This window comes from Lithobates pipiens, unplaced genomic scaffold (genome assembly GCF_037356315.1).
Source record: "Lithobates pipiens isolate NorthernLeopardFrog02 unplaced genomic scaffold, aLitPip1_a1.2 Scaffold_101, whole genome shotgun sequence".
NCBI lineage: Eukaryota > Metazoa > Chordata > Amphibia > Anura > Ranidae > Lithobates > Lithobates pipiens.
In genome coordinates this window covers 276,116-303,906 of record NW_027507688.1, presented here as the reverse complement: position 1 = coordinate 303,906, position 27,791 = coordinate 276,116, and the positions used below count along the sequence as shown (strand labels likewise).

At 46.0% G+C, this 27,791-nt stretch overlaps 1 protein-coding gene and 1 non-coding gene across 2 annotated transcripts; both read left to right on the top strand.

The window, feature by feature from the left end:
• LOC143958036 (TOG array regulator of axonemal microtubules protein 2-like) lies at positions 1-26,257 on the top strand. The gene is made up of 11 exons (XM_077467485.1): positions 1-63; positions 1,404-1,532; positions 2,953-3,062; positions 3,236-3,475; positions 12,806-12,964; positions 13,702-13,819; positions 14,166-14,272; positions 16,358-16,568; positions 18,502-18,718; positions 21,593-21,679; positions 25,657-26,257. Exons 1-11 carry the CDS (start codon positions 1-3, stop codon positions 25,908-25,910), a joined length of 1,695 nt encoding a protein of 564 aa, XP_077323611.1. The 3' UTR covers positions 25,911-26,257.
• TRNAG-UCC (transfer RNA glycine (anticodon UCC)) lies at positions 6,345-6,416 on the top strand. Its single transcript has one exon. It is a non-coding gene; the product is annotated as a tRNA-Gly (tRNA).
• Positions 26,258-27,791: the final 1,534 nt, after the last annotated feature.

Genomic DNA, 27,791 nt, shown 5'->3' with positions numbered 1-27,791 from the left:
ATGGACAATCAAAGATACGGGGATCAATGGGAAGTCGGCCCTGATGAAGGCAGAGACAGACAGGTAAGTACATGTTCTTGCATATAGAATATATAAAGTGAAGGGGGGACATTGCCTTCATGGAGGATTACACATCAGTAGGAGGATATTATGCTGGTTGGGTATAAAATATCCGTATGTTATAGACACGCCCAGATATAGGCAACAGAGATTGTTGGGGGACCTTCTCATGTCCCTCATATGGAAATCCATAGAAGTGATCAGTAGGCAGAGCTCCTCCAATGATCAGATAGATTAGATCTAGAGCAGATATAACCATACAGGAAGGCAATGAATGGACTATATAGAAGGTGATCCTTCCTTCATTGTTGGATAGTGGAGGAATGAGCGGCAGGAAGGCTCCGTACCTAAAGACAATATATCCGAGTGAAATATAGGAAAGTTATCGCGTCTGCAAAATAGGGAATAGATTTATAGCATTTTTATTATTGTTTTTTTTTTTTTTTACCGGTTATGGCGGCGATCTGCCATTTTTATCGGGACTGCGACATTACGACACATCGAACACTTTTGACACATTTTTTAAACCATTGACAATTATACAGCGATCAGTGCTATAAAAACGCACTGATTACTGTGTAAATGTCACTGGCAGTGAAGGGGTTAACACTAGGGGGCAATCAAGGGGTTAACTGTGTTCCCTACTGTGTGTTCTAACTGTGGGGGGAGGGGACTGACTATAGTAGATGACAGATCGTGGTTCCAAGCTATTAGGACTCATGATCTGCCTCTCCTCTCCTCACAGAACAGGGATTTGTGTGTTTTACCCGTTTGGACGCTATTTATGTCGTTCCATGGTGTGCTGGCAAATATCTTCCCTTTACACACAGACATCCCTGTTCTGCCTCTCGTGCCAACGATCTTGTGCGGTCATCGCGTCTGCCGGTCTTGAGCATTGGCACCCCCGTGCAATGCAGCGGGCACACGCATGCCTGCTATCCCGTTTAAAGGAGGCGATGTACAGTGACGACGGCTCGCGGGATCGTGCCGACCTGCCGCAGTATAATGACGGTGGCTGGTTGGCAAGTGGACCAAAATCAGTAACAGTTTGTTCCAGAGGAAGGCAAAAAAAAACTGCGGTCAGGGATGGGGGGGCAGTTTTGTCTCATAAAGATAGATTCCTTGGTGACCTCACACAGGCAGTTGTCGCAATTCCCTGGATCAAACTATTTCCTCTTCAGCTTAATCAGTCAAGCAATGGGAGAAATGCAGAAACTTCTACCAACCAATCAGAAATCATCTATTGCTTCACCTGCTTTGAACTGAAGGATGTTATATGATAGATCTGTTTTATGTCATCCTGGAGCTTCTATGATAATCAATATGACTTTTTTTTACTTTAGTTTTGGATTGAGTCTGAGATGCCCGCTGTCCTACCATCAGAACCCGCCGACATAATATTAGACCTCGAAGATGCCTTTAATGTTGAATCTGGTCTGAGCAGAAGCAGGAATCGTCCCCGCCTGGATGAAGTAAGTATCCTCTATCCTTCTTACATGGCTGAAAAGACTCACCTCTGTCTGGTTCAGTGTTTAACCACTTCAGCCCTGGAAAATTTGGCTGCTCAATGACCAGGCCATTTTTTGCGATTCGGCACTGCGTTGCTTTAACTGACAACTGCGTGCTCGTGCGACGTTGCACCCAAACAAAATTGACATTCTTTTTTCCCCACAAATAGAGCTTTGTTTTGGTGGTATTTGACCACGCCTGCGGTTTTTATTTTTTGCGCTATAAGCAAAAAAAGAAAGACAATTTTGAAAAAAAAAAAAACAATATTTTGTACTTTTTGCTATAATAAATATTCCCCATTTTTGGTAAGAAAAGCAAATTTTTCCTCAGTTTAGGCCGATATGAATTCTTCTACATATTTTTGGTATTAAAAATCGCAATAAGCGTATATTGATTGGTTTGCGCAAAAGTTATCGCGTCTGCAAAATAGGGGATAGATTTATAGCATTTTTATTATTGTTGTTTTTTTTTGACCGATAATGGCAACGATCTGGGATTTTTATCGGGACTGCGACATTACGACGGACACATCGGACACTTTTGACACATTTTTGAAACCATTGACAATTATACAGCGATCAGTGCTATAAAAATGCACTGATTACTGTGTAAATGTCACTGGCAGGGAAGGGGTTAACACTAGGGGGCAATCAAGGGGTTAACTGTGTTCCCTAGTGTGTGTTCTAACTGTGGGGGGAGGGGACTGACTATAGTAGATGACAGATCGTGGTTCCAAGCTATTAGGGACTCACGATCTGCCTCTCCTCTCCTCACAAAACAGGGATTTGAGTGTTTTACCCGTTTGGACGCTATTTATGTCGTTCCATGGTGTGCTGGCAAATATCTTCCCTTAATACACACAGACACATCCCTGTTCTGCCTCTCGTGCCCACGATCTTGTGCGGTCATCGCGTCTGTCGGCCACGAGCATTGCCACCCCCCTGCAATGCAGCAGGCACGCGCATGCCTGATATCCAGTTTAAAGGAGCCGACGTACAGTGACGACGGCTCGCGGGATCGTGCCGGCCTGCCGCAGTATAATGACGGCGGCTGGTTGGCAAGTGGACCAAAAACAGTAACAGTTTGTTTCAGAGGAAGGCAAAAAAAAAACTGCGGTCAGGGATCGGGGGGCAGTTTTGTCTCATAAAGACAGACAGATTCCTCGGTGACCTCACACAGGCAGTTGTCGCAATTCCCTGGATCAAACTATTTCCTCTTCAGCTTAATCAGTCAAGCAATGGGAGAAATGCAGAAACTTCTACCAACCAATCAGAAATCATCTATTGCTTTACCTGCTTTGAACTGAAGGATGTTATATGATAGATCTGTTTTATGTCATCCTGGAGCTTCTATGATAATGAATATGACTTTTTTTTACTTTAGTTTTGGATTGAGTCTGAGATCCCCGCTGTCCTACCATCAGAACCCGCCGACATAATGATACACCTCGATGATGAGGAATTCCATACAAGCAGCAGATCTACAATCAACACGTAAGTTTCTTCATTGGAATTTCCTTTGTACAATGTGACATCACCAATGATGGGGCACTGATCTTTAGATCTGGAGGATAATCTGTAGTGATAGTAAAATTGGAAAAACAGGGTCATGGGAGGGATTTTTGCTACTCTTAATGGAAAGGTTATATTGTATTCTTTGCACAAAGCTCATCTAAGATTCCCCTAATGGTAAATGAATTATGTAAAGTGTTGGTGTCCATGGTAACCAAACTGCAATTATCATTCAGTTGGTTTCCCGATTTCTCTAAACTGATTTGGGATCCAGATGATCATTTGATGTTCTGGATTATTGGACGAGGCCAATCACTAATGACTGGAGATGACAAGTCCCATGAGCCCATGATACGAATTCCAGTCACTGGAAGAGAAATGTCTGGTGGGGAAAAGTGAGAAGAGCCTCTTGGTTAGATGATGATGATTAGTGGTGAAATATGTAACTACCAGCAGCTCACTTTATGAAGAAATAACAAGAGAGCCAGGTCTGCCACCTATGCAGTAGGACCATATAATGTCCTTCCATCCAGCCATTAATGGCATTGCAGATTATGCTGAAGATCCAGATACTAATGTATTCCCCTAGGTGTATATTTGGGTGTGGGGTTAGGAGTGCCGAGTACAAACAGTGTTATTATGTCCTGGGGATTCATTGTACATGTTTTTTAGTTAAGTTGTATACGGCCAAGAAGCCTAGTTTAAGGATAAAATGGCTACATTGTCATGTTCCTTCTAGCCGTATGAGGAGCTATCTCTTTTTCCCTGGAAACACAGACTAGACCCCCGCATGGGCAATATTCAGCCATGTCCATGGAGGGTTCCTTATTTTCTGGCCAGAAGGTGGCAGAGGAAAGGGGGAGGCAAGACTCCAATACACCACCAAGGCAGCGGCCATGCTTGCTTCCTTCTTGGCCCGGCACATCAGTCCAGGCTCACAAATGATCTCTCCCAGTCCTTCTAATGACATTTTACAACATCTCATAACTTTAGTAGCAAATGATTTACCTTCCAATTTCTCTTACAGGAGTGAAGAACAAGCTATGGTCACTGAGGATGCATACCCAACTTCATCCCGGCCTGACACAACCACACAACAGACTCACAATGCTGGACTATTCATAAACTTTCTGAGATCCATCCCGATTATCGGGAATATGGCCGGACCATAATAGTAAGTATCCTTTCCTGTAGTTACATAGTTATCTAGGATAAAGTCCCCTGTCTATGAAGTATGATCTCCCATACACGGGGGCAGTTGTGGATTAGAGGAGGGAGAACAAAACCTTTTGGTATCTGGAGGACATTTTAGAGGGGACCAAATCTCAGTTCATATGGAATTTTCCAAAGTTGCAGATCTTTGATGAATGTTCCTTTCCTAGTGTTATGAGGAAGGTGGGGGAGGGGGGGGGGTGCTTTTTCCAGGGGGAAGAATAGTGATTAGGAAAGGTTTTCCGGCTTGCTTGGCAGTGGTTGGTCAGCCCAGTTGGGACATCCCATTAAGTGTTCCTCTAACTTCCCTCAGGGATCCCAGTAAAGTAATGTTCTCCTCTATGGCATTTGTTCTCCTCCAGTACCTAAGATGACTTGGCTCATGGCACTAGCTAAACATATAGAGAGGGTTCCTCTACCCAACACCAAAACCTCCGCCAAGTATCTGGCCAGCTGCTTCTGTGGAGAAGACCACCTTATATAAATGGACATTTGGGGAATTGGCATAAACTGATCAGTACTAGAAAACTGAGGGACGTCTTTAATGTAGATGGAAGGCCATAGTCGTATGTAACATTCTGTAATATCTCTTCTTTTTCTCTTTCCACAGAGCTAGTCCAGTCAAGTGGCCCATTGAACCACCGAATCAGCTCACTGAGGGCTCCATTCAAAGCAGAAGAACCAAAATGCAATGCAGGCCCATTAGGGGCACCAGGGCGCCGCCCCCTCTCTCCTCTCCACCCCCTATATGTATCGTGCTGCAATTCACCTGCTGCCTGACCCACCACTAAGATGGGGTAAGTGGCAGGCATGCAGCGGGCGGGTGTCCTCCCAGATCAGTCCGCACCACTGACCGGGGGGTCTAGGAGGTGGCTGTGTGTCTGTGCTGCTGGCCGTGCATGCCGGAGGGGGTGATTGGTTGGGAAAGTGCACTGGTGGGGGGGAGGGTGTTAGATAAGTCTGCTGGTGGGGGGGAGGGTGTTAGATAAGTCCGCTGGTGGGGGGGAGGGTGTTAGATCAGTCCGCTGGTGGGGGGGAGGGTGTTAGATAAGTCCGCTGGTGGGGGGGAAGGTGTTATATAAGTCCGCTGGTGGGGAGGAGGGTGTTAGATCAGTCCGCTGGTGGGGGGGAGGGTGTTAGATAAGTCCGCTGGTGGGGGGGAGGGTGTTAGATAAGTAGGCTGGTGGGGGGAGGGTGTTAGATAAGTCCGCTGGTGGGGGGGAGGGTGTTAGATAAGTCCGCTGGTGGGGGGAGGGTGTTAGATAAGCCCGCTGGAGGGGGGGAGGGAGTTAGATAACTTCGCTGGTGGGGGGGGGGGGGTGTTAGATAAGTAGGCTGGTGGGGGGGAGGGAGTTAGATAAGTCCGCTGGTGGGGGGGAGGGTATTAGATAAGCCCGCTGGAGGGGGGGAGGGAGTTAGATAACTTCGCTGGTGGGGGGGTGTTAGATAAGTAGGCTGGTGGGGGGGAGGGTGTTAGATAAGTCCGCTGGTGGGGGGGGGTGCCCTGCCCCCCGGCCCAGCCCGCCCCTGTTGGGGGAGGTGCATGCTCACCCCCTCTTTCCTGGCCTGCCAGGCTGGGTGCACGGATGGGGGTCTGGTATAGATTTTGGAGGTCATTTTGTTTGCATGGAGTTCCCCCTTTACAGGTGAGTAGAAATTTTTCGAATGTTGTTGAAGTTGTGCTGTGTGAACGGGAAGACACAACAAATATAAAGCAGTATTGTCAGTGGACTGTCTCCACCATCTATTAGGAGCAAGCCTTCCATTCCCAGGTGAGGTGTCCTGTCCCCGCCCCTTCAGGGTTCAGGTTGAAGATGCGGAGGAGGAGCGAGGGAGGAGGAGGAGGAGGGGAACTTCCCTTTTTAGGTGAAGTTCCACATTAAGATGGGGCAGCACAGAGGCTTAGCGGTGAGCCTTGCAGCACTGGGGTCCTCGGTTCAAGACCTGACCAGGACACCATCTGCCTGGAGTTTGCATGTTCTCCCTGTGCTTGCGTGGGTTTTCCCCGGGTACTCCGGTTTCCCCCCACACAACAAAAACATGCAACTTTTTGTGTTGGTGGTGCAGTGGTGAGCACAGCTGCTTTCCAAGCAGACGACCCGGGTTCGATTCCCGGCCAACATAATCGCCAAGATTCTCCCCAGAGACTGGAATTATATGTGGAGTGCAGATTAGCGATGGGATAAAATGTAAAGGAATGAAGTGAATGTCGTGGGTTTGTATGGATTTTATTACACACCTTAGAATAGATTTCTTGCAGGTAGGTGTGATTGTTCTGTATTCTCAGTGTCAGCCAGTAGGTGGAGCACTCGGCTACCTTTCAGGTATTTTCTAGGCTCTTCTTCACAACTTTGCTGAAGAAAGGCCGGCTATGTAATATATACAGTGGGGGAAAAAACACCTACCAACCAACAATACCCCTCCCCCCACAGACTGGCTCCACTAGGTGCTCATGTGGTACACAGATTAGTCCTGTCAATGTAAGAAGGTTCTCCTAACGACAACTCGTTATGTGTATAGAAGACGCCTGTCCACAGAATCCCTTCCCTCCAATCCTCACCATCATGGGGAAGAGCAAAGATCTGTCAGAGGACGTCGGGGAGAAGATTGGAGACCTGCACAAGGCTGGAATGGGCTACAAGACCATCAGCAAGAAGCTTGGTGAGAGGAGACGAGTGCTGGAGAGATTATTCACAAATGGAAGAAATACAAAATAACCATCAATCGCCCTCAATCTGGAGCTCCATGGAAGATTTCACCTTCATGGGGTAAGGATGGTCATGAGAAAAGTGAGGGATCCGCCCAGAACTACACAGGGGGGAGCTTGTGAATAGGGATGAGCCGAACACCCCCCTGTTCGGTTCGCACCAGAACCTGTGAACAGACCTAAACTTCGTGTGAACTTTAGAACCCTATTAAAGTCTATGGGACTCCAACGTTCACAATCTAAAGTGCTAATTTTAAAAGCTAATATGCAGGTTACTGTCCTAAAAAGTGTTTGGGGACCCGGGTCCTGCCCCAGGGGACATGGATCAATGCAAAAAAAGTTTTAAAAACGGCCGTTTTTTCAGGAGCAATGATTTTAATAATGATTAAAGTGAAACAATAAAAGTGTAATATTCCTTTAAATTTCGTACCTGGGGGGTGTCTATAGTATGCCTGTGAAGGGGCGCATGTTTCCCGTGCTTAGAACTGTCCCTGCACAAAGTGTCATTTCTGCAGGAAAAAAAATCTTTTAAAATCACTTGCGGCTATATTGTCGGCTCCTGTAATACAGAGAACATTCAATGAGTGTTCTCTGTATTAGCCGACAATTCATTCATTCATTGATAAAAAAAAAAAAAAGCGCGGGGGTTCCCCTAAATTCAATTACCAGGCCCTTCAGGTCTGACATGGATATTAAGGGGAACCCCGTGTCAAATTTAAAAAAAAATTGACGTGGGGGTCCCCCTAAATATCCATACCAGACCCTTTGGTTCCAGTGACCCCAATTTTGGAGTTATAATTGCTGAGAGTGACCCCAATGTTGGGGGTTATAATTGTTACCAGTGCCCCCAATGTTGGAGTTTTAATTGCTGCCAGTGACCCCAATGTTGTTGGTAATTATTGGTGCCAGTGACCCGAATGTTGGGGGTTATAATTACTACCAGGGACCCCAATGTTGGGGGTTATAATTACTACCAGGGACCCAAATGTTGGGGGTTATAATTGCTGCCAGTGGCCTCAATGTTGTTGGTAATTATTGGTGCCAGTGACCCCAATGTTGGGGGTTATAATTACTACCAGGGACCCCAATGTTGGGGGTTATAATTACTACCAGGGACCCAAATGTTGGGGGTTATAATTGCTGCCAGTGACCCCAATGTTGTTGGTAATTATTGGTGCCAGTGACCCGAATGTTGGGGGTTATAATTACTACCAGGGACCCCAATGTTGGGGGTTATAATTACTACCAGGGACCCAAATGTTGGGGGTTATAATTGCTGCCAGTGGCCTCAATGTTGTGAGATAAAATTGCTACCACTGACCCCACTGTTGGGGATTATAATTTCTTCCAGAGACCCCAATGTTGGGGGTTATAATTGCTGCCAGTGATCCCAATGTTGGGGGTTATAATTGCCACTAGTGACCCCAATGTTGGGGGTTAAAATTGCTGCCAGTGACCCCAATGTTGGAGGTTACAATTGCTGTCAGTGACCCCAATGTTGGGGGTTATTATTGCTGACAGTGACCCCAATGTTGGGGGTTATTATTGCTGACAGTGACCCCAATGTTGGGGGTTGTAATTGCTGCCAGTGAACCCAATTTTGGGGGTTATAATTGCTGCCAGTGACCCCAATGTTGGGGGTTATAATTGCTACCAGTGACCCCAATGTTGTTGGTAATTATTGGTGCCAGTGACCCGAATGTTGGGGGTTATAATTGCTACCAGTGACCCCAAAATTGGTGGTTATAATTACTTTGTGACCCCAATGTTGAGGGTTGTAATTGCTGCCAGTGACCCCAATGTTGGGGGTTATAATTTCTACCAGTAACCTCAATGTTGGGGGTTGTAATTGCTGTCAGTGACCCCAATATTGGGGGTTATAATTACTGTCATGGGGGGTCCAATCCGGTGGGTGTACAGTAGCTGAAAAAAGTAAGTACACCCCTCAGTAATGTAATTATCACCGGGGGGGGGGGGTATTTTTAACCACTTGAGACCCGTGCTATAGCCGAATGACGGCTACAGCGCGGATCTCCTTTGCCAGGTCTACGTCTATTGACGTCGTCCCGTGCACGAGGGGCGCGCGCGGCACGCTCTGTGATCGGCGAGTCTATGAGACTCGCCTGATCACTGATCCGAGCAAGGGGTCGATCCCGACCCCTTATCACGTGATCAGCTGTCAGCCAATGACAGCTGATCATGTGATATAACGGAGACGGTAATCGGCTATTATTCCTGCGAGGAGAAAAAAAAAGAGCCGATCACCGGCGGCCGTGATCGGGACAGTGCCCACCTGCCCCCTCATCACTGAACATAATAAAAAAATAAGTGCCCCCCCGTCAGTGCCACCCTGCAGTGCCCACAGTGCCACCCAGCAGTGCCCACAACCTGCCTCAACAAAGGTGCTGCACCCCAGTGCCACATATCCGTGCCCATCAGTGTCATCTACCAGTGCCCATCAGTGCTCAGCAGGGCCGCCCATCAGTCTCATCTATCAGTGGTACCTATCAGTGCCCCTTAGTGCCACCCATCCGTGCCATCTTATCTGTGCCCATCTGTGCCGCCTTATCTGTGCCCATCGGTGCCGCCTTAACTATGCCTATCAGTGCCCACTAGTGCCGCCTCATCAGCGCACTTCAATGAATGAGAAAAATTACCTGTTTGCAAAATTTTATAACAAACTATTAAACATGATGTATTTTTTTTTTTTTGCATTTTTTTTGTTTGTTTAGCAAAAAATAAATCTCCCAGCTGTAATTAAATACCACCAAAAGAAAGCTCTATTTGTGGGAAAAAAAATGATAAAAATTTCATTTGGGTACAGTGTTGTATGACCGCGTAATTGTCATTCAAAGTGCATCAGCGCTGAAAGCTGAAAATTGGTCTGGGCAGGAGGGGGGTTTAAGTGCCCAGTAAGCAAGTGGTTAAGTAAATAACAAGGTAGATTGATTTCCAATATTTCATCATAGAATTTGATCAGTGATTGTTTATCATCGTCATGGTGATGGGAATAATTGGTGTCAGTCCCCCCATGATGTGTGGGGTTCCGTGCTCCGGATTTCTGTGGGGGGGGTATTGGTTGGTGACCTGAGTGGGGGGTCCTAGCAATACAGACATCCATCTGTGGACTTATAACCCCCAACATTGAGGTCACGGGTGAAAATTGCTACCAATAGGGAATCTAATAAAGGGGGTCCGACCTGCTACTAGCAAGGAGGAAATAATAAAGTGGCCGGTGAGTGTACAGTATATGCAGTATGTGACAAAAGTAAGTACACCCCCTCAGTGACATTTCTTCTCTCTTTTCATGTGACAACACTGAAGAAATGACACTTGTCTACAATGTAAAGTAGTGAGTGTACAGCTTGTATAACAGTGTAAATTTCCTGTCCCCTCAAAATAACTCAACACACAGCCATTCATGTCTAAACTGCTGGCAACAAAAATCAGTACACCCTTAAGTGAAAATCTCCAGATTAGGCCCAAAGTGTCAATAGACGGCACACACATCCAGTGGCGGCAAATGTAAACAGTGTGACGTCCATCACAGGAGGTGGGACTTCGTTACTGCGGCCTCCCGGCCCGAGAAATTCAAATCCAGCTCCATGACACAGCGGGAAATCGCCGCTCTAAACGACCCAGACACTGGTAGGCTGCCTCTGATGGGCGCTGATATTTAAGTAAGGCTGCAGACACGATGCAAGAGAAGGTCAATAGACTGAGGACACGATGCAAGAGACGGTCAGAGACTGAGGACACGATGCAAGAGACGGTCAGAGACTGAGGACACGATGCATGAGACGGTCAGAGACTGAGGACATGATGCAAGAGACGGTCAGAGACTGAGGACACGATGCAAGAGACAGAGACTGAGGACACGATGCAAGAGACGGTCAGAGACTGAGGACACGATGCAAGAGACAGAGACTGAGGACACGATGCAAGAGACGGTCAGAGAGGACACGATGCAAGAGACGATCAATAGACTGAGGACACGATGCAAGAGACGGTCAGAGACTGAGGACACGATGCAAGAGACAGAGACTGAGGACACGATGCAAGAGACGGTCAGAGAGGACACGATGCAAGAGACGGTCAATAGACTGAGGACACGATGCAAGAGACGGTCAATAGACTGAGGACACGATGCAAGAGACGGTCAATAGACTGAGGACACGATGCAAGAGACGGTCAGAGACTGAGGACACGATGCAAGAGACGGTCAATAGACTGAGGACACGATGCAAGAGACGGTCAATAGACTGAGGACACGATGCAAGAGACGGTCAATAGACTGAGGACACGATGCAAGAGACGGTCAATAGACTGAGGACACGATGCAAGAGACGGTCAATAGACTGAGGACACGATGCAAGAGACGGTCAATAGACTGAGGACACGATGCAAGAGACGGTCAATAGACTGAGGACACGATGCAAGAGACGGTCAATAGACTGAGGACACGATACAAGAGACGGTCAGAGAGGACACGATGCAAGAGACGGTCAGAGAGGACACGATACAAGAGACGGTCAGAGAGGACACGATACAAGAGACGGTCAGAGACTGCAGACTGCATTTTTCCAGAGCTTTTCTTGCAGTAAAAAGGTGCCAATAATGGGCAACAATAATCTCATATTAATTAATATCCTCAATTTAATAAGTCAAATATAATACAATTGTATATAAAAATAAAGGTTTTCGGTTTTCCACTAAGTGCATCCTGCATTTTCGGTTTCAGCACCCCTAATTTTTCTGAATTATGGAGTGTCCAGAATCAGAGCCCGTCGGTGTCGATCGGACGAGGATCTGTTTCTGGCCACTTACAGGACACGGTGTCCCCGCACATGAAAATAAAACACACATCTAGAAAAGGTGACACAAGAGATAATTATTTTATTACACGACTACTGAGAGATTCTACATCACTTCCATTAAACAAACTGCATTTCAATATATAGAATTTTTCTCTTTTATTTTTTTATTTTTTTGCTGATAGAAATCCACACTGCGGCACACCCGGGAGATGGCGAGGGGGGCGGGGGCAGGTGGGAGGAGCCTGGCTCACCCGCTAACCCCCCCAGCTGCTCTATGAGGCGCTAACCAGCGCAAGCTCCCGCAAAACACTGGACCCTGAAAATGCGGCATTACAAGCTGATCCGTATGATAAGAGGCTGCTGAAAGGAGAACAAAGAAGGAATATCGATCGACACATTTATTGTTCCTAAGTGAACAAATAGATTTTACTAGATCACATCCCCGCTTCTGCTCCCTTACCAGGGCTTCAATTACCATCAATAGAGGGGCCCAGGAGGTGGAAGCAGAAGAGGGACTTTTTTTTTTTTCATTTCTGGGGCGTAGGTGGATAAAGTCAGTGCTGCTGTTCTGCTACACCCCTTTGTAGGCGAGGTTGGGGGGCCTCATCAGGAAGGATATATGGAGCCCCATGATTTCTAAGTGGCCTTGCCTACATATACTTACCTTTCTGGCAGCTTGTTTCTTGAGAAGCCAATAAGTGGCAGAACAAGCCTTTTTTTGCACATGTTGTCCCTGTCGGTATCTTTTAATGTGAACAAAATAGGTCCACTTGGAGGTGTAACTCTAGCATTGCAGTATAAGGATGCTGAGAGCCTGGGGGGGGGGGATTGGCGTTCCAAAAGAGCCATTTACATGAGGAGCCCGGGCACACTGGCAAAGCTGTGCCCATTAAATGTTGCCATCTCTTGGGGCACCATAGAGGTATAAGGAGACGTTGATGCCCATTGTGGTCTCCTGAGGTTGTAATTTGTGCCGTTCTCCTCCACAGTCACCGAAACAGCGCAGTGAGGAAATGTACGGCCAAACATCTGCTCAGGGTGATGGAGCTCCTGGGGGCCCAGAAACTTCTGTGTGGAACCAGAGAAAGTACAGACACCTTCCTCCGCACCCTCGTCAGACTGGTTCAGGATGGACAGCAGGACACCAGGTACTTTCATACAGATGTCACCCTCCCACCCATGCCATTTGATGGACTTTGACTTATTATGGGATTATTTTATAGCTCCCTTCCTTGGAGGGGCCCCTTTTCCTCTGCCCAGGGCAACTCACACATGCCATCAGGGCCGCCGATAAGGGGTACCACCAGGCCTCCTGTAGGGGGCCCAGGAACACAGGAGGGCCCAGAGAATTGGCACGGAGGGCTAGAAGGACAAGTACAGAACGATGCACTGTGTCTGTGTCTCTCCCTTCAGCAGCGAAAAGCTGTTTTCTCTCCTCTCCCTCCTGCCAGCTTTTAGCTGCTGGAGGGAGAGACACAGACACAGTGCATCGTTCTGTAATTGTCCTCCCACCATCCCACCGTACTGACCCCCCTCCCTGTGCTGACCACATCTGATTCCCCCATGTACCTCCCCTCCTCCCCCTGCAGACCGCCCCCCCGAATCCAAAGAAAATTCAAAGGGTGTGGGGCCAGGGACACTGGATGTCCTCCTCTTAGGAAATGAGGCAGGGTTTATCTGACTTTCTGCAGCTTTTAATGCCCATTGTGAGAAGCTCACAGTGTGCAGTGACATCAGAGTAAGACATTCCAGTCCATGAGAGCCACTACAACTGTGCAAGACTGAAGGGGGGGGGGGGGCGGAGGGAGGATTTAAGTGACCACCTCCCCCACCTACAGTCCTGAGTGTATTCCACACATTGTAATAATGATCACCCGTATTGCAGGTTTTACGGACGTCGGATGTTCAGCCTGGTCATGGCTCATCCCAAGTTCGAGGTGCAGATGGAACGTTTGATCCCATCACATGAGCTCCGCGACCTCATCGCCACCGTGAAGCAGAAAGTATGTGAGCTGTGTGATGTGCCTCATATGCCTCATATTTCAGGTTTTACACCAGGGGTCTCCAAATGTTCTAAAAACAAAGTGCCAGCTTACTGCCCTTCAAATGTGAAGGGGGCCGGACTGTGGCCAATGGGTACAGAAAATGCCCCGGCATCGGAGGGAGTAATCAATGGCACAGGCTTGGTGGTCAGCGGGAGTAAAATAATCATTGGTGTCAGTGAGAGAATTTGTTTCCCATCTCTGGTATCATTGGGAGGGATAGTGCCCACATCCGGCCCACGGGCCGCAGTTTGGAGATCCTTGTTTTACACAAACTTTATAATACATGATATGATGATTATTCCAGGAGCTGAGTGACAGCATCTCCGAGATCCCGTCCGCTAGAAGCCAGCGTCCTCCTCAGAAGAATAGCGCCACCGTGATGGCCCAGGATGTCCAGCAACCAGAGGAAAGGTAAAGTGTGTGTGTGTGTGTATATACATATATATACAGTGCCTTGCGAAAGTATTCGGCCCCCTTGAACTTTTCAACCTTTTGCCACATTTCAGGCTTCAAACATAAAGATATAAAATTTTAATTTTTTGTGAAGAATCACCAACAAGTGGGACACAATTGTGAAGTGGAACGAAATCTATTAGATATTTTAAACTTTTTTAGCAAATAAAAAACTGAAAAGTGGGGCGTGCAAAATTATTCGGCCCCTTTACTTTCAGTGCAGCAAACTCACTCCAGAAGTTCAGCGAGGATCTCTGAATGATCCAATGTTGTCCTAAATGACTGATGGTGATAAATACAATCCACCTGTGTGTAATCAAGTCTCTGTATAAATGCACCTGCTCTGTGATAGTCTCAGGGTTCTGTTGAAAGCGCAGAGAGCATCATGAAGACCAAGGAACACACCAGGCAGGTCCGTAATACTGTTGTGGAGAAGTTTAAAGCCGGATTTGGATACAAAAAGATTTCCCAAGCTTTAAACATCCCAAGGAGCACTGTGCAAGCGATCATTTTGAAATGGAAGGAGTATCAGACCACTGCAAATCTACCAAGACCTGGCCGTCCCTCTAAACTTTCAGCTCAGACAAGGAGAAGACTGATCAGAGATGCAGCCAAGAGGCCCATGATCACTCTGGATGAACTGCAGAGAACTACAGCTGAGGTGGGAGAGTCTGTCCATAGGACAACAATCAGTCGTACACTGCACAAATCTGCCCTTTATGGAAGAGTGGCAAGAAGAAAGCCATTTCTCAAAAATATCCATAAAAAGTCTCGTCTAAAGTTTGCCACAAGCCACCTGGGAGACGCACCAAACATGTGGAAGAAGGTGCTCTGGTCACATGAAACCAAAATCCAACTTTTTGCCCACAATGCAAAACGATATGTTTGGCATAAAAGCAACACAGCTCATCACCCTCAACACACCATCCCCACTGTCACACATGGTGGTGGCAGCATCATGGTTTGGGCCTGCTTTTCTTCAGCAGGGACAGGGAAGATGGTTAAAATTGAGGGGAAGATGGATGCAGCCAAATACAGGACCATTCTGGATGAAAACCTGTTGGAGTCTGCAAAAGACCTGAAACTGGGACGGAGATTTATCTTCCAACAAGACAATGATCCCAAACATACAGCAAAATCTACAAAGGAATGGTTCACAAATAAACGTATCCAGGTGTTAGAATGGCCAAGTCCAAAGTCCAGACCTGAATCCAATTGAGAATCTGTGGAAAGAGCTGAAAACTGCTGTTCACAAACGTTCTCCATCTAACCTCACTGAGCTCCAGCTGTTTTGCAAGGAAGAATGGGCAAGAATTTCAGTCTCTCGATGTGCAAAAACTGATAGAGACACCCCAAGCGACTTGCAGCTGTAATCGCAGCAAAAGGTGGCTCTACAAAGTATTAACACAAAGGGGCCGAATAATTTTGCACGCTCCACTTTTCATTTTTTTATTAGTTAAAAAAGTTTCAAAAATCCAATAGATTTCGTTCCACTTCACAATTGTGTCCCACTTGTTGGTGATTCTTCACAAAAAATAAACATTTTATATCTTTATGTTTGAAGCCTGAAATGTGGCAAAAGGTTGAAAAGTTCAAGGGGGCCGAATACTTTCGCAAGGCACTGTGTATATATATATATATTTATAGCAGGGAGGAGATTCCCTTGGACACTGCAAAGTTGCTCCATCTTTATAATGGGGGCCTTGGTGTGCAGCCTGCATTGTCCCTGGAGGGAACGTCATGGACAGCTATGGACAGCCATGGACAGCTATGGACAGCTATGGACAGCTATGGACAGCTATGGACAGCCATGGACAGCCATGGACAGCCATGGACAGCTATGGACAGCCATGGACAGCTATGGACAGCCATGGACAGCCATGGACAGCTATGGACAGCCATGGACAGCCATGGACAGCTATGGACAGCCATGGACAGCTATGGACAGCCATGGACAGCTATGACATATGAGAACTTGTCCTCTCTCTGGATCCTGAGGATCAGTTTGGAATAAATAAAACATATTATTTTTTTTTTCTGTAGCATTACCAGACCTGCAGATGTGGAAGCAGAAGCACAGGAATCCCCGGTCCCTGGAAGGCCGCCGGTCCGGGCAGCGGAAGTGACGGAGCAACTGAAGGAGCTCAGCAAACTTCTCTCCGCTAAGGAATATCAAAGCAAAATGGAGGGAGTGACGCTTCCCCTGGAGCGCTGCAAGAACAACGTGAGGTTTGTCACCTCCAACATCACTCCAGTAAGTGGAGAAGCAGAAAAAAAGAACGATTTAGAAATAACGATCAATGAGATAAGAGGCTTCTGATCAGTTTAGTTCTGCAGGAGAAACATTATTGGCATCTTGTTATACATTGTAGATCATTTGTTATCCTGTATACACTTACCTCCGTAACCTCTGCTATTGTGGAGCACCCTGCTCTGTAACCTACCTACTCAATAAGCCTTTATTTTATAAAAAAAGAAACATTGTTTCCTGTGACTATAGTTGTGTAATTACTCATTCCTATTCACTTTGCTGAAGAATCTGTTGTAGCATGACCACCAATGAGGTCTGTAGTGACCAATCACATTCCAATCCGGCTCTTCTGTAATCTTCAAGACATTTCGTATCTTCTCCAAGCCGCTCCATTCAAGAATCTCAGCAATGAAAACTTGGCAGAGGAATCCAACCTTTCCCTAATCTATCCAAATAAAAAAGAATAGATTTGGCTGGAGTTATACTGGAATGCCCCGTCCACACCATCGCACTTCCCCACAACAAAACCGCGGCTCCAACTTGTCTTGTATACACACGGCCAGGGACGGACTGACAACTCATGGGGCCCCCGGGCAATAGGAGAAGATTATGGGGCCCCCGGGCAATAGGAGAAGATTATGGGGCCCCGGGCAATAGGAGAAGATTATGGGGCCACACAGTATACACACACATACAGTATATACACACAGACACACAATATACACACACAGAATACACATACACACACACACTGAAAAGGTACTGGAGAGGCGGGGCAGCTATAATCTTGGGATTTAAAAAAAACACAGATTTTTACATACTGTCGCTGGTTTTATTAAGGCTGGCAACTCTGATGGGGCCCCTTAGTGGCATGGGTCCTTGGGCAGAGCCCGAGTGCCCGAATGGTCAGTCCGCCCCTGCACACGGCACACAAATGTCGGCCAACAATTCCGAACGTAGTGGCGTACAAGATGTACGACGAGCTGATAAAAAAGAAGTTCTATAGTCATGTGATCTCGCCATTACCAACGCTAGTTTTACAAGACCTGGCGCTTCCGGCTCATACTTGATTCCGGGCGTGCGTGAACTTTTGTGCGTCAGACTTGTGCACACACGATCGGAAATTCCCACAACAAAGTTTTGTTGGTGGAAAATTTGAGAACCTGCTAGCCAACATTTGTTGACAGAAAAAGTCCAACAACAAATGTCCGATGGAGCGTACACACGGTCCGACTTTCAGCCAACAAGCTCACATCCAACATTTCCCATCGGAAAATCCAACCGTGTGTACGAGGCATAAGCCCTTCCCTCATGAAGGCCAAATCCTGCCCCTTGTCAAATGCCAGCACTTTAGTGGGCAGTAGAGCCTCTGGGGCAAGTACTTATCCTCAGCAGGGGGTGGGGCTTATTCTCTTCTTGGGCAGAAGTCCTGGTCTAGGATCCAAGGGATTCTTCAGGGACCGATTTGAAGACCAACACAGGTACCTTTACCATTTATACGAAGCTGCTAAAAACCGCTCTGACCCAAAAGAGGTATATGGATGTGGAGGCTGAAAGGGTTAATGTTTTCACCCAAGATTCTCACAACTTTCACCCAAGGTTCAAATATTTCCCACATAGGATTCCATTAGAGACATGAGTGAATCTTACGTGAAAGTCTTGGGAATTTTAAGAGACAACCTTGACAAATAGACCCCTAGTATGGGGAAGGTGAATTTCCAAGGGTAATGGGGACGCTATAATGGAAGACTCCTATAGAAGGTGTGTAGGAGGAACGTCACAAGCTGATCACTGGGAGATTATAGGTGGCTGTGGAAATGTTTAGTAAATGAACTTTGTTCCAAATTCTCATAACTTCATGAAACCGATTCATATTATACAGGATCCTCGCCAACAACCGTCATTTTATTACATCTTATTTTTATTATATTCACAGATATTTGATGCCTTTAACCCGAGGATGCAGGATGCCAACAAGAAGGTCAATCAGTACGCTCTGGAGTCTGCGGTGGTCATGATCCCGATTCTGAAGGACAGTCTGCACCATGTGTTAGTCCCTATGGTGACCGTCGTCACGGACAACCTGAACTCCAAGCACACCGGTATCTACACGGCCGCAGTGACCGTCCTGGACACACTCATTAAAAATATAGGTAAATCATTGCTGACTGTATCCGGTACTCTTCCTTCCCGATAAAGAGGACCGTCCTCCTCCATCCTATATTCATCATTCCTGGCGTTATAGCCGGTAACCTTTATTGGGGTTTTTTCCTTTTCTTGCAAACACTCTTCTCACATTTTTTGGGATGAATAAATTCTCATTGACTTCAATGGAGTAGAGTATGTAGCAACCTCATGACCTCCAAGGGTATATGAGGAACCTCAGGCCAACATTTCACCTCTGCATTTAGTTCTCAATGGAGTAGTATATGTTGTAACCCCATGACCCCCAAAGACATATAAGGAACCTCAGGCTAGCATTTCACCTCCTAGGTTTAGTCTTCAGTGGAGTAGTGTATGTTGCAGCACCATAACCCCCAAGGACATACGATGAACCTCAAATGCGGGGCAGGCCAGTATTTCACCCCCAGACCTAGTCCTCAATGGAGTAGTGTATGTAGCAATTCCATGACCCCCAAAGATATGTGAAGAACCTCAGACCAGCTATTTACCCCCAGGTCTAGTCCTCAATGGAGTAGTGTGTGTGTTGCCACCCCATGACCCCCAAATACATATGAGGAACCTCAAATGCTGGTCAGGCCAGTATTTCACCCCCAGATCTAGTTCTCAATGGAGTAGTGTATGTAGCAATTCCATGACCCCCAAAGATATGTGAAGAACCTCAGACCAGCTATTTACCCCCAGGTCTAGTCCTCAATGGAGTAGTGTGTGTGTTGCCACCCCATGACCCCCAAATACATATGAGGAACCTCAAATGCTGGTCAGGCCAGTATTTCACCCCCAGATCTAGTTCTCAATGGAGTAGTGTATGTAGCAATTCCATGACCCCCAAAGATATGTGAAGAACCTCAGACCAGCTATTTACCCCCAGGTCTAGTCCTCAATGGAGTAGTGTGTGTGTTGCCACCCCATGACCCCCAAATACATATGAGGAACCTCAAATGCTGGTCAGGCCAGCATTTCAACCCTAGGTCTAGTACTCAATGGAGTAGTGTATGTTGCTACCCCATGAACTCCAAAGACATATGAAGAACCTCAGACCAGCATTTCACCCCCAGGACTAGTCCTTAATGGAGTAGTGTATGTTGCTACCCCATGACCCCCAAAGGTATATTAGGAACCTCAGGTGCAGGGCAGGTTAGCATTCACGCCAAGGTCTAGTCCTCAGCAGGAGTGAAGCAGTGTGAACAGACGGTCAGTTTTTAGACCAAATAAAGAGTTCATTACGTTTCACCCAATACTCCCGAAGGAGAGGGCTGGGGCATAGGACACCCATGGACTTGGCATTTCACCTCTACATTTAGTTCTCAATATAGTATTATATGTTGCAACGCCATGACCCCCAAAGACATATAAGGAACCTCAGGCTAGCATTTCACCTCCTAGGTTTAGTCTTCAGTGGAGTAGTGTATGTTGCAGCACCATAACCCCCAAAGACATATGAGGAACCTCAAATGCAGGGCAGGCCAGTATTTCACCCCCAGGCCTAGTCCTCAATGAAGTAGTGTATGTAGCAATTCCATGACCTCCAAAGATAAGTGAAGAACATCAGACCAGCTTTTTACCCCCAGGTCTAGTCCTCAATGGAGTAGTGTGTGTGTTGCCACCCCATGACCCCCAAAGACATATGAGGAACCTCAAATGCAGGTCAGGCCAGTATTTCACCCCCAGACCTAGACCTCAATGGAGTAGTGTATGTAGCAATTCCATGACCTCCAAAGATAAGTGAAGAACATCAGACCAGCTTTTCAGCCCCAGGACTAGTCCTTAATGGAGTAGTGTATGTTGCTACCCCATGACCCCCAAAGTTATATTAGGAACCTCAGGTGCGGGGCAGGTTAGCATTCACACCAAGGTCTAGTCCTCAGTAGGAGTGAAGCGGTGTGAACAGATGGTCAGTTTTTAGACCAAATAAGGAGTTTATTGGATTTCACCCAATACTGCCGAAGGAGAGGGCTGGGGTATAGGACACCCATGGACTTAACTGTCACCAGGAGAGTGGCAAAAAGTACTTACAGCCTTCACAGATTGAGAACCTTTAAGTCAACCCAACATTCTGTGAAATTAGATACTAAATAGTTCAGTGACCGCCTCCTAGGGGAGAGACCACCACACTGCAGTCAGGGGCAAAGCGTCTGTCCAGTTTCTCAGATACCCGGATTGAAGTTGAGTTCTTCCATGGTGCTTTTACCCCTCACTTACCTCACCAAGTCCCAATCCTTGGCCTCTATCCAAACAAATGGTCACTCTACCCAGGCAGCGGGCCTAAGAGGTCCAGTCAGCCATCTACATCCTCCCACACTCCATGATTAGTGCCGCCCCCCACACCATTCTCGGGGGCACTACCCAGCAGCAGGCAGAAGCAAACGAATACCAGAGAGTTCCAAGAACGACGAACTATCAATCTAGCTCTGGCTGACTACAGCCTAGTAACTCTAATTCTAAATCGATGTTCCTGCTCAGGGCGGGGGGGGGGGCTGCATTTAGATGACAGTTCAGAGGCTGCGTTTGGATTTTGCGTTGCATTTCTTTGCATGCAGTGGCTCCAATTGAGGGGAATTTGGATTGCAGGCAAAGCAAGTCCAACAAAGCCTTTCCTTGCCGACCACTGCGGCCTGCATTGGGACGCATGCATTTGTGCAGCGCTGCGTTAGAATGGAGAAGGTTGCGTTTGACTTGAACTCTTCTTCTGCTGTCAGACAGCGTGATGTAGTCGGGGGCGGGGAGAGACGCAGATTAGCGGGGAGAGACTGCAGATTAGCGGCAAAGAAAGGAGAGAAAAGCGTGAACTCTCAGCTTTCCCTACAAACAGGAAATCTTTATTGACCATCATTTTTACATTACAGACAATCTGTGGCTTCTGCAACCATTCGCCAGCCGCATCCGCTTCCTCAGCGGCCGCGCCATGAGTGACGTGACCGAACGATTGTCAGGTAACTCGCCTCAACGCAGGAAGTAGATTGACTGGAAGGCTTAAAGGGGAACCAATGAGGATGGAGACATGGGAGATGCCGTGGCTTTAGAGTTCCATGTTCCATCATTTTATAGCAAGAAAGGGAAAAGTAAGAACCTTTGTCAGAGTTTTGGTTGTCCGTCTCTGTCAGGGCGACTTCCAGAGACGTGAAGATCGCTGCGTTCTGAATCGGACACGTTTTTCATTATTTGATGAACCCGAATTTCCAAATTACAATAGAAACAAATTTAAACTGATCCGAAATAATGAAACAAAATTCAGCCGAAATTCAAATAGAAAATTAATAAAAAATTTTATTTGAAAACAAGAAAGAATAAAATAGAGAAAAAACAAAAACAAATAGACTATAATCACCTTCCGAAATTTGAATTTTGAATAGAAAAGAATATAATAGAATAAAATAGAAAGAAAGATAATACAGTCTTTCAAATTTAGAATAGAATAAATTCGAGTGCTGATTCAAATTTTCCAAATTCAACCAAATTGAATTCAATTCAACAGAATTCGGAAAATTTAAATCGAAAAGTCAATAAACTAAACAAATTCCGAAAATGAGTGAAGCGAATTTTAGCAAATTTAACTAGATTCAATTATTTAACAAAACAATTGTTTTTCATTCTGCACATGTCTAGTGATTTCTCCTCACTTCCTGTGACGCCTCTAATCAGGACAGGAAGTGAAGGGAAACCTCTGCAATGGAGACACAGCCAACAATAAAAACCTGCCAGAGGTTCCGACTTTTCTCCACTCTATCCAGATCTTCTCCAGTACTGCACAGTATTCCAAAGAATTCTCACACAGTCATTTATGGATCGCATGTTTTCATTTTAATGCCTAACAAACATACAACACCATCATACAATACAAACACACAACACCATCATACAATACAAACATACAACACCATCATACAATACAAACACACAACACCATCATACAATACAAACACACAACACCATCATACAATACAAACACACAACACCATCATACAATACAAACACACAACACCACCATACAATACAAACACACAACACCACCATACAATACAAACACACAACACCACCATACAATACAAACACACAACACCACCATACAATACAAACACACAACACCATCATACAATACAAACACACAACACCATCATACAATACAAACACACAACACCATCATACAATACAAACATACAACACCATCATACAATACAAACATACAACACCATCATACAATACAAACACACAACACCATCATACAATACAAACATACAACACCATCATACAATACAAACACACAACACCATCATACAATACAAACACACAACACCACCATACAATACAAACACACAACACCACCATACAATACAAACACACAACACCACCATACAATACAAACACACAACACCATCATACAATACAAACACACAACACCATCATACAATACAAACACACAACACCATCATACAATACAAACACACAACACCATCATACAATACAAACACACAACACCATCATACAATACAAACACACAACACCATCATACAATACAAACACACAACACCATCATACAATACAAACATACAACACCATCATACAATACAAACACACAACACCATCATACAATACAAACATACAACACCATCATACAATACAAACACACAACACCATCATACAATACAAACACTCAACACCATCATACAATACAAACATACAATACAAACACACAACACCATCATACAATACAAACACACAACACCATCATACAATACAAACATACAATACAATCATATGATACAAACACAAAATACAAATACATGATACAAACAAACAATACAATCATATGACACAATCACACGATACAAACGCACATAGTATACTTTATTTATGGGGAGCCTGACCTCCCCAACATGTTTATAGGGGAAGAACACAACCATCTGGTTCCTGTAAGTCTTTGTGTCGGTCGGCACACGGCTCCTCGGCTGTTCTGCCTCAAATGTCGCTTTGTGTAGAAGACAAACCTCCTATGACCCAGTCTGTGTGTACAGTGTTGCAATTTGCTGACTCAACAAGATCCACAGCCAGTCTTAGCTCACCAAGAAGACTCAGAGTAAAATCCATGGTGGATCCCTTTTCAGAGGGGGGTGGAGCAACGGCTTCCAAATAGGCCGTGAATCTCCCCAGCGGGCACACGCCACAGAAAAAAGCTGATCGGGATTTCCTTCTCTAAGTTTTGGTTAGACATACACTTTAAGCCCCACCCCCTGCAGTGCTAAACCCCGCCCATCACTAAACTGTCATATACCAGCACTTCAATGGGCAGTAGAGGCTCTGGGGGGCAACGGTTAACATCAGCAGGGGTGGGGCCAGGGGTGTAACTATGAATTATGGGGCTCCTTCTACTCCAGGGCTCTGTGGGGCACTGCCTAGCATCAGCAGGGGTGAACCAAGGAATATTGGGGCCCCTTCTATGCCGGGCTCAGGGGACACTGCTTACCATCAGCAGGGGTGTAACTACAAATTATAGAGCCCCCTTCTAGTCCAGGGCTCTGGGGGCACTGCCTAACATCAGTAAGGATGGGGCCAGAGGTGTAATTACAAATAATCCAAAGATCTGAGGGCACTGGTGGAGCCAGGGGTGCAACTATGAATTCTGGGGCTTCTTTTTCTAAAGGGATCTGAGGGGCACTGCTTAGCATCAGCAGGGGTGTAACCACAAATTATGGAGCCTCCTACTCCACGGCTTCGGGGGCACTTCTTAGCATCAGCAAGGGTGTAACCACAAATTAGGGAGCCCCCTTCTACTCCATGGCTCTGGGGGGCACTGCTTAGCATCAGCAGGGGTGTAACCACAAATTATGGAGCCCCCTTCTACTTCACGGCTCTGGGAGGCACTGCTTAGCATCAGCAGGGGTGTAACCACAAATTAGGGAGCCCCCTTCTACTCCATGGCTCTGGGGGGCACTGCTTAGCATCAGCAGGGGTGTAACCACAAATTATGGAGCCTCCTTCTACTCCAGGGCTTTGGGGGCACTGCTTAGCATCAGCAGGGGTGTAACCACAAATTATGGAGCCTCCTTCTACTCCATGGCTCTGGGGGGCACTGCTTAGCATCAGCAGGGGTGTAACCACAAATTAGGGAGCCCCCTTCTACTCCATGGCTCTGGGGGGCACTGCTTAGCATCAGCAGGGGTATAACCACAAATTAGGGAGCCACCTTCTTCTCCATGGCTCGGGGGGCACTGCTTAGCATCAGCAGGGGTGGGGCCAGGGGATGTAATTACAAATAATGGGACTCTCTCCTACTCCAAGGATCTAGGGGCACTGCTTAACATCAGCGGGGGTGGAGCCAAGGGTATATAACTATGAAGTATGGGGCCTCGCCTAATCCCGGGCTCTGGTAGGACTGCTCAGCATCAGCAGGGGTTTAACTAGAAATTATGAAGGCCCCTTCTACTTCAGGGATCTTTGAGACACTGCTTAACATCAGCAGGGGTGGGGCCTGCGGTGTGTAACTATGAATTATGAGGCCCCTTCTACTCCTGGTCCAGGGCTCTGAGGGCACTGCTTAGCATCGGCAGAAGGGCGACTAGGGGCATAACTACAAATTACGGGGCCCCCTTTTACCCCAGGTGCCACATGGGCCACTCTGGCTGTTGGTTATGCCACTGGGTGGAGCTTAATCTCTTCCTGGGCAGAATTCTTCATCTAGAATTCAGGGGGTTCAGCGGGGGCTGGGACTGATTTGAAGACTAACACTGGTACTTTCATAGCCTACAAGGTGAGGCACATAGTGCTGTTGCTCTAACAAAAATTTTAGGCCACGTCTGATGGCATTTACAAGACGCCCCTGAAGGCGAATACTGTATTATGTGGCGGGTTCTCACCGCATTATTATTATTATTTCTATAATGAACCCCTCAACATTTCTCCATTGTCCCCCCAGGTCTTGTATCCTCTGTCTACCCCCGGAAACCGCAGGCCGTGGAGCGCCACGTTTTGCCCGTTTTGTGGTTCTTCCTGAGTAATATAACCGGGAACGGAGTGCTGCCCGGCCGAAACGGTAACTTCAAGGACGTCATCACCAAACTTACCAATAACTTACACCGAGTGATGGGGCGGAGCCTGGAGGAGTACGCCTCTGGACAGTCCCAACACGCCACCAAAATGCTGGCCGACATTCTGGGCACCAATAAATAAATACCGACCCCCGATCCACGGTGCCGGAGGAGGCGGAGCACGGTGATGTAATGGGGGCGGAACCTGCGTTCTCTGTATTTAGTGTAAATTCTGTATTTAAGATTAAAAACTATTATAATAGAAGAAGAAGAAGAACTGATTCTTTCTATAGATTGGGAATTTATTAATACGGGATGTGATGCATCTCCGATATATATAACTGAATGGTAGCCTGTTAAAGAGGACCTGTCATGCAAAAGTTCACTATCCTAGTGACGGTACTGCTGTTAGAAATCACGGGGCCCCATACAGCACAGAACCAATCCCCCTGGAGTGCAGCCGGAGGGAGCGAGAAGAGGAGGAGCCAATTTAAGATATCATTCAATGATCTGACACCATTGTAGAGTCTGTCCACATAGCAGCCCATCCTGATGGTAGAGATATATATATATATATATATATATATATATATATATATATTGATATGGATATTATATTTTACTATATACTGTAGTTATTAATACAACATGTGAAGTTCTGAAATGAAGACAATCCTATTCCTGAGCTTTCTGTATATTAATTTATAGTCAATATCTGAACAATATGCTGGAATACCCCCATTAAACCCTGATGGAGCTCATGTATGTATATACTGTATTATTGGAATTAGCATTAAATTGTATTTTTATATGTTGTTCTTGTCTTTTTTTTTTTTTTTATAATTCCAAACAATTTGAACTAATTATAAAAAGGTTGAGTTAATCAGATGAGTCAGAGGAATGACTGATCTCCCCCCTTCTCCTTCCCTCCCTGCCCGCTCTCTTCATAGAGGTTTAGGGAGTTTCAATTAGAGAGAGAAAGTCTGAAGGCAAACAGCTTCTGGTTGTTCTTTATAAATGCTCTGTGACACCACTATTGTGTGTGCGTTGGCTATTAATTGCTTACTTGTAAAATGAAGAATATGGTAAGTAAATTAAGATATATATTTTTTTTTTTTTACCATTAGCAAATCAGTATAAAGACGTATAATTCATACAGAAGTAATACAAAGCAGTGTGCAAAAAAAAAATCATACATATGAAATAAAACCATTACAGTGAGATACTAAAGTGAGATATAATCACATTACATCGCATATACAAAAAACAAGTGTTGTGCTAAACATACATTTTGCTCATAAAGTGTTAGAAAAAGTCCAATTGTGAAAAAACTCAAAAAACACAAATCCGTGAAATTGCAGATGAATCCAGAAGAGCCCCACCTCGTGCAGATACCTCCCCCACAAGCAGCATAGCCTCTTACCAGAGGGCCTGGACCCTTTATTACAGAGGCTTGATGTAATGGTCTTTGCCGGGGTAGTCAGCTGGAGATGTGTCCTCAGATCAAAGTAAGAATTTTCATTGGACAATCGTGGGGCTCCATTCACCCCATGACCTCAATGACGGGTTCCATGGCTTGAATCCAGAACTGCTCAGCTCTTGGCTGGATTGAGGCTTTTCAAGGTCTGAGCAGCAGTAGGGATTGGCGGAGCCGGAAGAGTCTTGTAGAGGGGAGAATCATCGTTTTATCTCTGGAGTTGATCCCTTTTTAATGCCAATATTCTGTTTGCTTTGTTAGCAGCAGCTTGGCATTGCTGAGCCCATCATCTACTAGGACCCCCAGGTCCTCCTCCATCCTACATCCCCCCAGTGGTTCCCCTCCCCCAGTCTATAGATTGCATTCAGATTTTTGCCGCCCAAATGCATTATTTTATATTTTTCTACATTGAACCTCATTTGCCATGTAGTTGCCCCTCCCCCCATTCATTTGTTCAGATCTTCTTGCAAGGTTTCCACTTCCTGCGGAGAAGTTATTGCCCTGCTTAGCTTAGTATTGTCCGCAAATAGAGAGATTGAACTGTTT

Bases quoted from the DNA above. Each gene is read 5' to 3' on its own strand.
- LOC143958036 (XM_077467485.1), top strand. From the start codon at position 1: ATGGACAATCAAAGATACGGGGATCAATGGGAAGTCGGCCCTGATGAA. The intron at 12,965-13,701 runs GTACTTTCATAC...CCCGTATTGCAG, and splicing joins GATGGACAGCAGGACACCAG to GTTTTACGGACGTCGGATGT. The intron at 13,820-14,165 runs GTATGTGAGCTG...TGATTATTCCAG, and splicing joins TCGCCACCGTGAAGCAGAAA to GAGCTGAGTGACAGCATCTC.